Source organism: Arachis hypogaea, chromosome 15 (assembly GCF_003086295.3).
Source record: "Arachis hypogaea cultivar Tifrunner chromosome 15, arahy.Tifrunner.gnm2.J5K5, whole genome shotgun sequence".
Lineage (NCBI taxonomy): Eukaryota > Viridiplantae > Streptophyta > Magnoliopsida > Fabales > Fabaceae > Arachis > Arachis hypogaea.
Genome location: NC_092050.1, coordinates 29,075,988 through 29,086,288, shown reverse-complemented (window position 1 = coordinate 29,086,288; position 10,301 = coordinate 29,075,988). Strand labels below are relative to the sequence as shown.

General features: G+C 38.0%; 1 protein-coding gene across 1 annotated transcript; it reads right to left on the bottom strand.

Moving 5' to 3' along the window:
• Nucleotides 1–4,012: 4,012 nt before the first annotated feature.
• LOC112748194 (uncharacterized) lies at nt 4,013–8,323 on the bottom strand. The gene is made up of 6 exons (XM_025796404.1): nt 8,281–8,323; nt 8,017–8,163; nt 6,196–6,600; nt 5,763–6,061; nt 4,299–5,266; nt 4,013–4,217 (listed from the first exon to the last, which is right to left on the bottom strand). The coding sequence occupies exons 1-6, from the start codon at nt 8,321–8,323 to the stop codon at nt 4,013–4,015; spliced, it is 2,067 nt and encodes a 688-aa protein (XP_025652189.1).
• Nucleotides 8,324–10,301: the final 1,978 nt, after the last annotated feature.

Below are 10,301 nucleotides of genomic sequence, written 5' to 3'. Positions count from 1 at the left end.
AGGCAGATATTAAAAGTATGGATTTTCGGATAATAATAAATAAAATATAAAATAGATAGAGATAATTATGTAATTCATTAGTGAGAATTTCAGATAACGTATAGAGATGCTTTCGTTCCTCTGAACTCTGCTTTCCTGCTGTCTTCATCCAATCAATCCTACTCCTTTCCATGGCAAGCTTTATGTAGGCATCACTTGTCAATGGCTACATCCCATCCTCCTGTGAAAATGGTCCAATGCGCTGTCACTGCATGGCTAATCATCTGTCGGTTCTCGATCATACTGGAATAGGATTTACTATCCTTTTGCGTCTGTCACTACGCCCAGCACTCGTGAGTTTGAAGCTCGTCACAGCCATCCCTTCCCAGATCCTACTCGGAATACCACAGACAAGGTTTAGACTTTCCAGATCTCAGGAATGGCCATCCATGGGTTCTAATTTATACCACAAGACGCTAATAACTCGGACTCGGTCCCCTGTATTAGATATCCAAGAGATATCCATTCAATCGAAGGTAGAACGGAAGTGGTTGTCAGGCACGCGTTCATAGGGGAATCATGATGACTTTGTCACGATCATCACATCCATGTTGAAGTGCAATGAATATCTTAGAAGCGGAATAAGTTGAATTGAATAGAAAAATAGTAGTACTTTGCATTAATCTTTGAGGAACAGTAGAGTTCCACACCTTAATCTATGGTGTGTAGAAACTCTACCGTGAAAAATACATAAGTGAAAGGTTCAGGCATGGCCGAATGGCCAGCCCCATGATCTAAGAACTAAACGTCCCAAGATGTCTAATACAATAGTAAAAAGTCCTATTTATACTAAACTAGTTACTAGGGTTTACAGAATTGAGTAAATGATGTAGAAATCCACTTCCGGGGCCCACTTGGTGTGTGCTTGGGCTGAGCTTGAAGTTTCACGTGGAGAGGTCATTTTGGAGTTGAACGCCAGTTTGTAACGTGTTTCTGGCGTTGAACTCCACTTTGCAACTTGTTTCTGGCGTTTGACTCCAGAATGCAGCATGGAACTGGCGTTGAACGCCAGTTTTCGTCGTCTAAATTCGGGCAAAGTATGGACTATTTGGGAGTTCTGTAGCTCCAGAAAATCCACTTTGAGTGCAAGGAGGTCAGAATCCAACAGCATCTGCAGTCCTTTTTCAACCTCTGAATCTGATTTTTGCTCAGGTCCCTCAATTTCAGCTAGAAAATACCTGAAATCACAGAAAAACACACAAACTCATAGTAAAGTCCAGAAATATAATTTTTAATTAAAAACTAATAAAAATTACTAAAAACTAACTAAATCATACTGAAAATATACTAAAAACAATGCCAAAAAGCGTATAAATTATCCGCTCATCAAACGACTTCAATCATATAAATGCATTTATACACAAAATAATGGACATATAGAATCAAACAAATCAAGGATTGCAATCATAGAAAGAGAACAATGCACACAAGAATGGAAATAAGTGGTTATATGATGTAACCGTGCAATTAAGCTCAAAACTCACATGCTTGTGTGTTCTTAGCTCAAAAACCTTTCTCCAAAATTAATTCCTTCAAGCAAGTTTAACACAAATTTTTTTCGAATTGGTAGGGTGCCCTAAAAACAGTTACTTTGAAAAGAAATCATCATTCTAACTAAGTAGTCCTAACAAGAAGTGATTGGATGGAAAAAGTAATTCATCTAGTTCAAGCACAACCAAGCAATCACTTAACAAGCATAACTCTAGATATATGTACAAACAACTACCATGTAAAAAAATGTTTAAATGCAAAAATTAGCCATGCATTGCAAATTATCCTAATTAACAAAAGAAAATTTAAATTTGGGTGTTGAAAAGAATGGTTGTTACCTACGGAAGTCGGTAAACGACTTTCCCACACTTAGAAATTTGTACGGTCCTCTGTGCTATCAATGATGAACAGAGTGGGTCTGGGAGTGTCACTCGCAATGGCCATAGGATGGTGAAACAAGGACGTCTCCTTGTTCACCTCTTGATTACTTCTTTGCCATGATCCGAGGTGGACTCCGGATTGTCGGTTTCCACCGTAGGTGGGTTGGTGAATCTTGCAGGAACTTTCTTTTCTACCTCATCAGTGCGGCTAGAGTTCTTCAACCGCTTAGCAAGTGGCTTGGCCTTTGAGGAAGTTGGCGCCTAAGTGGTCGCTCTTTGAGTTGGCCTTTTTGTATGTGTCTCTTTAGAACCCTTTCCTTCCCATTCTTGGTGGCCATCCTGAAAAGGAAGAAAAAGAAGAAGCATTAAGCTTAGAGAGACAAAGACTGGAATTATTAAAGTGCAAGTGAAAATTAATGCCGCAAAGGAGTGAAGCGTCTTAAAAACATGGTAGCTACTACATGCAAGTAAGACGACAAAATGAGCAATGAGGCATATCACTAGCATGAGATGCAAGAGTGAAAGAAGCATGCAAGTATAAAGCATGAGAAGAATAAACTCAAGTATCAATAATAGCAATGGTAACACATGCAAGAATGGTAGAAGTCATAGAAAAACTGTTGGCTCAACTAACTCCAAGACAATGAGGTCTAGAAATTGAAAAATGTGGGGTTAGAGAGCATTGAACCACTCATTCTTTCATGACGCTACAAGCACAGCAAACCACAAATAATGAGCATTTGATGACGAAAAATCATGAAAATGACGCTTGATGCTCATGTAGCGCAAGTGTTGTGAGAGAGAGACACTAAGTTGAAAGATAAAGGTCAACAATGAATAAAGATATCATTGGCTCTTTTTCACAAACACTTGGTGTACAAAGTGTAAATAACAAGCAAATTTGATGAGTCTAAGGGGAATATGCCCCAAAATAGAGTGTCATCTACCATAGCACAAACAATCCAAGAGGTATGAAAGAATCCACCAATTCAAAAAGTAAATAAGATTCAACACCCATACAAGAAAATAAAAGGGAAGAAAAGAAACAAGAGTGAGCACACAAAAAAATAAACAACAAAGTTAAAATGCAACCAAGAACAGAGAGAGTAGAGTAATTAAATGCAATAGTAAAGAAAAATTTGAAAAAGAAACAAAAGAGGAAGAAGGGAAATGCCACCTTGAAAGAGGGAGAAAGTTAGGTTGAGTGTAAGTGAGAAAAGGAGAAAAAGAAGGAGAAGAAAAGAGGAGAGAGAAGATGTGGTAAGGAGGAGGAAAAGAAAGGAAGAAGAAATAGAAGAAAGAAAATGAAGAAAGAAAGAAAACAGGGCGCGCTGCACTTTAGCTACGTCATCAATGTGACGCGTGCGCGTCGCCCATGCTCACGCGTGGATGGTGAAAAGAACGACTGACGCGTGCGCGTCGTCCACGCTTACGCGTGGGGAGCAATTGTGCTCCACGCATGAAATTTGCACAGTACCGGTGCAACTCTCTGATTTTTGTACCAGGAGTTCCAAGATCATCCAGCGACGCGTGTGCATCGTCCACGCTCATCCGTGGATGCGCGAAAAACACAGGGACGCGTAGGCATCAGCTGACGTGCACGCGTGGAGGGGGTTTGTGCTTCTGGCGCCCCTCCTGCACAATTCCATCGCAACTCTCTGGTTTTTGTACTAGGGGTGGTGGCATTGAAATCGGCGCGTACGCGTCGTCCACACATACGCGTAGAACGATTTTTTTTTTTTAAAACAAAAACATGAGGGAAGACAATTATAGACCAATCTTGGCATTCATTCAAGCTAGATACTTCAAAAACACTTAAAATTTCAGGCAATACTCAAAATCAAGCATTTTTCTTCAAAATTGCCAATTTAACCAAACCAAGATCAATGAAATCCTCATGAAGACTCTAACAAGCTCAACAAAATCAAACAAAATCAAGCACACTTAGACCAACTCACAAAATTAAACAATCACAAAATTAAACAAAGACTCTAAAACTACATGCAAGAAATTATGTACAAGGAGGATCATACCATGGTGGGGTGTTTCCCACCTAGCACTTTTCTTTAACGTCCTTAAGTTGGATGGTCATGAGCTTGCTATCACCTCTTTGGAACATCCTCAAGGACATCCATCTTGTCCTTCTTGTTAGCCTTGGTAAGAGTGTTCTTCAAGGGGAGATGCTTCCACTTGTCAATTGAACCATGATTGGGTGCCTTGCTTACTTGAGAATGTGGAAGTTGTGGATCCTTTCTGTTTTCCTTGCTAAGTCCTCTTAGCTCGAAGTCTCTATTGACACTTATCTCACTATCACTCCCAAAGTGTTCTTCAATTACATTATCTTCAACAATGTCACAACCAAAAATTGAGTGGACCTCTAGAGGTTACCTCATGATTTTCTCCAATTTAAACTTCACCACCTTCCCTTTGGCTTCAAATAAGTAATTCCCCGAAAATGTATCTAGTTTAAACTGGGATGTTTTCAAGAATGGCCTCCCAAGTAAGATGGAGGATGGTCTATCCAAATCAATGGGAGGTGTCTCTAGAATATGGAAATCCACCGAAAAGATTAAGTTCTGAATTCTCACCAACACATTCTCGGCAATACCCACAACTAAAATTATACTGTTGTCCACAAGCACAAACCTAGCCCCGGATCGCCTCAGCTGTGCAAGGTTCGATTTCTCATAAATCGAGAGTGGCATAATGCTCACACACGACCCTAGGTCGCACATGCAATCCTTAAGTTGAATCTCACCAATCATACAAGATACCAAACAAGGACCGGGATCACTATATTTTTCAGGAAAATCATCCATCACAGAAGAAAAAGAATTACATAATGGATTCATCCCTAATCCATCAATCTTCTCTTTGTGAGTGCACACATCCTTAAGGAACTTCGAATATTTTGGGACTTGATGTATGGCATCAAAAAGTGGAATAGTTACCTCCACATTCTTGAAGATTTGTACTATGTTGGGATCAAGCTCCTCATGCTTCTTGGGCTTCTTAGCTATCGTAGGAAAAGGTATAGGAATTTGTTCCTCTAAGTTATTCTTCCTCTTCGATTCCTTGGCCCTCAATTGTTCTTCTTCTTCCTTTGTAACTTCTCCCTCCTTTTCATCTTCATCTGTCTCCATTGTTTCACCAACTTCTACATTAGGAACATCCTCCGCCAACTTGATAGGCTTTTGTTCAACTTCCTCAAGCGTTATACCACTCCTCAAGGTAATTGTATTGATGCTATCCCTTGGGTTTTGGGATAGGCTGAGAAGGAAGGCTAGATGAGCTAGAGGCTTGGTTGGTGTTGGTATTTTTGGTAGGAGGTAGGGCCAACTTTGAGAGAATCTCGGCTATGAAAGACATTTGAGCACTTATAGTGCCAACTTGTGCATTGAGATTCCTAGTGTTCTCTTCATTTTTCTCTATCATAGCCCTAAGTCTCTCTTGTTCTTGGCAGAGTGTACGGTGAGAGTCATCACCTTGGTTTGTGGAAGAAGAAGAAGAAGGTTGATTGGTTTGTTGTCTTTGGTGAGGCATTTAGTATCTATGGTTGTTGGCTTGGTTTTATTGTGAGTGTTGGTATGGTTGGTTATGGTGGTTTTGGTTGGCTTGGTAGGTATTGTTGTGGTGTTGAGAAGGTGAGTTGCCTTGGTTCCATCTTTGATTGTGGTTGTTTCCTTGAGCATTGTCCCTCCACCCTTGATTAGAGCTATTACCATGGGAGTAATTTCTTTGACCTTGAACTTGATAGGGTGGACGGTTGTTGTAGTTGTTGGCTAACGCAAGAGTGTAATCCTCTTAGACTTGAGGGCATTGGTCGGTATAGTGTGAGGTACAAGAGCATACCCCACACACTCTTGGAGGTCCTTCAAGTTGGAGAATTTGTGGTGGAGCTTGGATGGTTTGGATTGAGTGAGATGCCTTTTGTCTTTGGTGAATCTCCTTGAGGAGAGTGGTCATTTCTCCAAGCACTTTAGTCAAAGCCAAGTCAGAAGAAGGTGCTTCCACCACACTCTTGGAAGGATTGTTCCTTACTTTCACATGTTGGGTAGCTTCGGCGACATCATTAATCAAACTCCTTGCTTCCGCCGCCGTCTTGTTCTTAGAAAGGGAACCACCACTAGAGGCGGTGAACAATCTCTTATCTGGTGCACAAAGACCTCCAGTGAAATAGCTAATAAGCAATGAGTGTCTAACCCATGATGTGGACAAGATTCTAACAACCTCTTAAATTGAGTCCAATATTCATAGAGTGTCTCTTGGTCTCTTTGCATTATACCAGAAATTTCCTTCCAGATGTAGTCGGTCTTCTCCAGAGGAAAGAACTTATCTAAGAACTCTCTTCTCAATAGGTCCCATTCAGTCACCACTTCATCAGGTTGGGAGTAGAACCATTCTTTTGCTTGCCCCTCAAGAGAGAAGGGGAAAGCAAAAACCATGATAGAAATCTCATCGGCACCATGCCTTCGAGCCGTAGAACACGCTACTTTAAAGTCTCTCAAATGCCTAACGGGGTCTTGGCCCGGTAGTCCATGGTACTTAGGAAGCAAGTTAATTAGACTATTCTTCAGCTCAAAATTAGGATCAAGATTCGGATACCTAGCTTGCAACGGTTGAAGAATGAGATCCGGTGCTCCTTGTTCATGCAAGGTAATCCTACGTGGCTCTGCCATGTGGTTTTCACCTGTAGTATGCAAAGATGTATCAGTAGTGCTAACAGAGGAATAGAAAGTTCCTTCATTTTTTCAATCTTTTTGAGTTTTTGTTTTGAGTACTGTGGTTTTTGACTTTTTTTCAATTAAATTTTTATTCAGTGAAGAATTTAGGGAAGATTTAAAGTAGGTTCATGTTCTTCAGATGCAGAGTTCTTCTGCTCTCTTGTTCTGTTTTTTAATTTTTTTTATTTTTTTATTATATGATTAATTATTCTGTAATATTGAATAAATTTGATGTACGTTCAATTTTAGAATTCTGCTCTGTTGATATAGGTTCAATTTTTTATTTTTTTAATTCTGCTTTATTGAATTAACTAGATGAATTGCTGAATTTCATTATGTTGAATGCCATATGAATTGTATGAACTATGAATTGATATACTGGTCTGGATTCTGGATTGCTGGAGAATTCATCTAGTTAACAGAGCAATATAATGAATTGCTGAATTTAATTATGTTGCTTCCTTCCTCCAACAACAAGTTCACCTACAACTGCGACAACCACACCTTCAATTTCCTCGTCAATAATGGCTTAGTCGATTCCTCTCTTTTTCTCTCTAGATCTGTTTTTCTCTAATTCAATTTTGTGTATATATGTATGTATTTTTGCTTAGATGATTGTTAGGGTGAAATTCTCATTGTGTTTGAGTGATTTGAAATGCTACATTGTCGTTTTCAGCTTACTGTGTTGTTGCGGATGAATTTGTTGGAAGGCAGGTTTCTATTGCGTTTCTGGAGCGAGTGAAGGATGATTTTATTTCAAATATTGCGTTTCTGTTTTGTCCCTTTGTTGCTCGTTGAAGGTATGCTATATTGTAAGTTGTAACTACAACTGAAGCATGAAGTTGGGTTTTAGAATTTTCTTTTTTGAGGTTGTACCAATTTTTTAGGAGAACTGTTTGGAAGGGTTGAATGTTAAAATAGAAGTTAGTCAATTATTGGTAAATCTCTTTTCTTTTAGGATTTTCAGGGGCAGAGGATGGTTTGTTTTGCACATCTTGAAAAAATATTGCTGCTGAGATTGGTTCATAGCTATTTTTAATTAGTAATTTGACATTAATTGAGCGAATTTTGTCTAGTTAAGTAATTATTGACATTGTTGATAATTTTTTATTGAATGTGGATAACTGGATATAGTATTTTATGCCATGATTTTTTCTGTTCTAAATTTTGATGTTTGAATTTGAATGTAGAATTTTAATGATGAGATGAGATATAGTTTAGTTAGTGGGTGGGTTATGAAAATTTAAATCTTATTATTATATGAATGATTGAACTTAAATTTTAAAAAGATTTATATTATATTTTTAATAATTTTATTTTATATTTAACGAAACCGGTTCGACTACAGTTCGAACCTAAAGTTTGGGTATTCCGGTTCGAACCTCCCGAACTAGATACCACATCAACCAACTTTGCCAACAGCTCAAGTGTTCTGACCTCGGGAAACTGCCGATGACAATGGAACAGGACCTGAAAATCCTCGTCACTCCCTATGATGAAACAATCGTACTTCACATCATTTCGCAGCACTGAGATAGGAATACGATAGAATAACTTCTGAACCTATTTCATGCCTTGCAGCCCAAGTTTCTGTAGTATAGAATTCAAGAAGTCATCGAACCTCGTCGTAGGTCTCATAAAAATACTGAGAGGATCTTTATCAGTGAACTTCACACTGATAAACCTCATTTGTAGGTTTATCTTGTATTGAATTTAGAGGGTTTTATCATCTTTTCCTACAGTTATTCAACGAAATAGCATGGTTTTGTAAATTCTCCTTTAATTGTGCTTAAAAGTGAAAACATGCTTTTTAGGTCTTAAAATAGCTAAATCTAATTCACCTTGATTCCATTAGATGCCTTGATATGTTTTTTAAGTAATTTCAGATTTAGGAAGCAAAGATTGGATCAAGGGAATGAAGGAAAAGCATGTAAAAATGGAGAACTCATGAAGAAATGAAGGAATCGCAAAAGTTGTCAAGCCGATCTCTTCGCACTTAATCGACCATAACTTAAGCTACAGAGATCTAAATGATGCGGTTCCAGTTGCGTTGGAAAGCTAACATCTGGGGCTTCGAAATGATATAAGATTTGCCATATTTGCACTGCGCATAGGGGCACGCACGCGCACGGTACGCGTACGCACCGATGGGTGCACATGACTCACTTAAATACAACTCGTGGCCAACGATTTTAGAAGCCTTGTGGGCCCAATCCAACTCATTTCTGATGCTATTTAAGCCAAGGATTGAAGAGGAATTAACATACTTTATATACTTTTGATCATTAGTCATAGTTTAAGTTTTGGAAGTAGTTAGAGTTAGTTTTTAGAGAGAGAAGCTCTCACTTCTCTCTAGGATTAGGATTAGGTTTTAGATCTAGATTAGAATTTCTTAGATCTAGGTTTAATTCATGCTTTGATTTACTTTTCCTTTACAATTCTTTGTTCCTCTACTCTTCCTCTCTCTAATTTTGTATTTCATTCTTGTAATTGCTTACTTTGTTGTTGATGCATTCTTTCTTCTTCTATTTTCTTCCAATTCAATTTGAGGTAATTCATAATAATTGTGTTTCTTTTGATTGTTGTTATTAATTCCTTGCAATAATTGTTGTTAGATTCTATTTTTGTTATCAATTTACTTTGCTTTTTTTTTATGCCTTCCAAGTGTTTGATAAAATGTTTGGTTGGATTTTAGTGTAGATTTTGTTTCTCTTGGCCTAGGTGGAGTGATTAGTAACGTTTGAGTTATCTAATTCCTTTGTTGATTGATAACTAGAAGTTGCTAATTGATTTGGATACCACTAAAGCTAGTCTTTCCCTTGGGAGTTGGCTAGAACTTGTGGAATCAAGTTAATTCATCCACTTGACTTTCCTCCATGATTAGAGGTTAACTAAGTAGTAGCAATGGACAATTTTGGTCACAATTGAGGAGGATAACTAGGATAGGACTTCTAGTTCTGATATCTTGCCAATAGCTTTGTTAGTTGTTAGTTTATTTCCTTTGCCATTTATATTTCTTGCCTATTATCCCCAAAATCTCAAAATACAACTCATAACCAATAACAAGAACACTTTATTGTAATTCCTAGGGAGAACGACCCGAGGTTCAATACTTCGGTTTATAAATTTAGGGGTTTGTTACTTGTGACAAACAATCTTTTGTATGAAAGGATTATTGATTGGTTTAGAAACTATACTTGCAACGAGAATTCATTTGTGAATTCTAAACCGTCAAGAATCCCATTCATCACACACCAGAGCGTATTTTTCTCTTAATGGACCCTCTATAATGCACCAACACTACAAAACTCTCCTCACTAGCCATTTTGTCACTCTAATGAGAAGAATTCACGTTCACACCATATTTATACACGTCTGGGGCTTCATAATTCGAAGCAACCAGTTTCGAATTATATATACATAATTCGAATCAGTTCCATTTGAACTACATTTGAATTGCACTCGAACTACCTTGGGTCAAGTTGCATGCATAATTCGAATTAGTTAGGTTCGAATTACCTACGAATTTTGTTTTTGCATATTTCAAATTGATCAACTTCGAATTACTTCTGGTTTGTAGTTCGAATTTGCTTGATTCAAATTACATAGAAACATGCTTCTAGTTGATCCATGTTACATTTTTGGCTTTGGTTGAATCATGTAATTT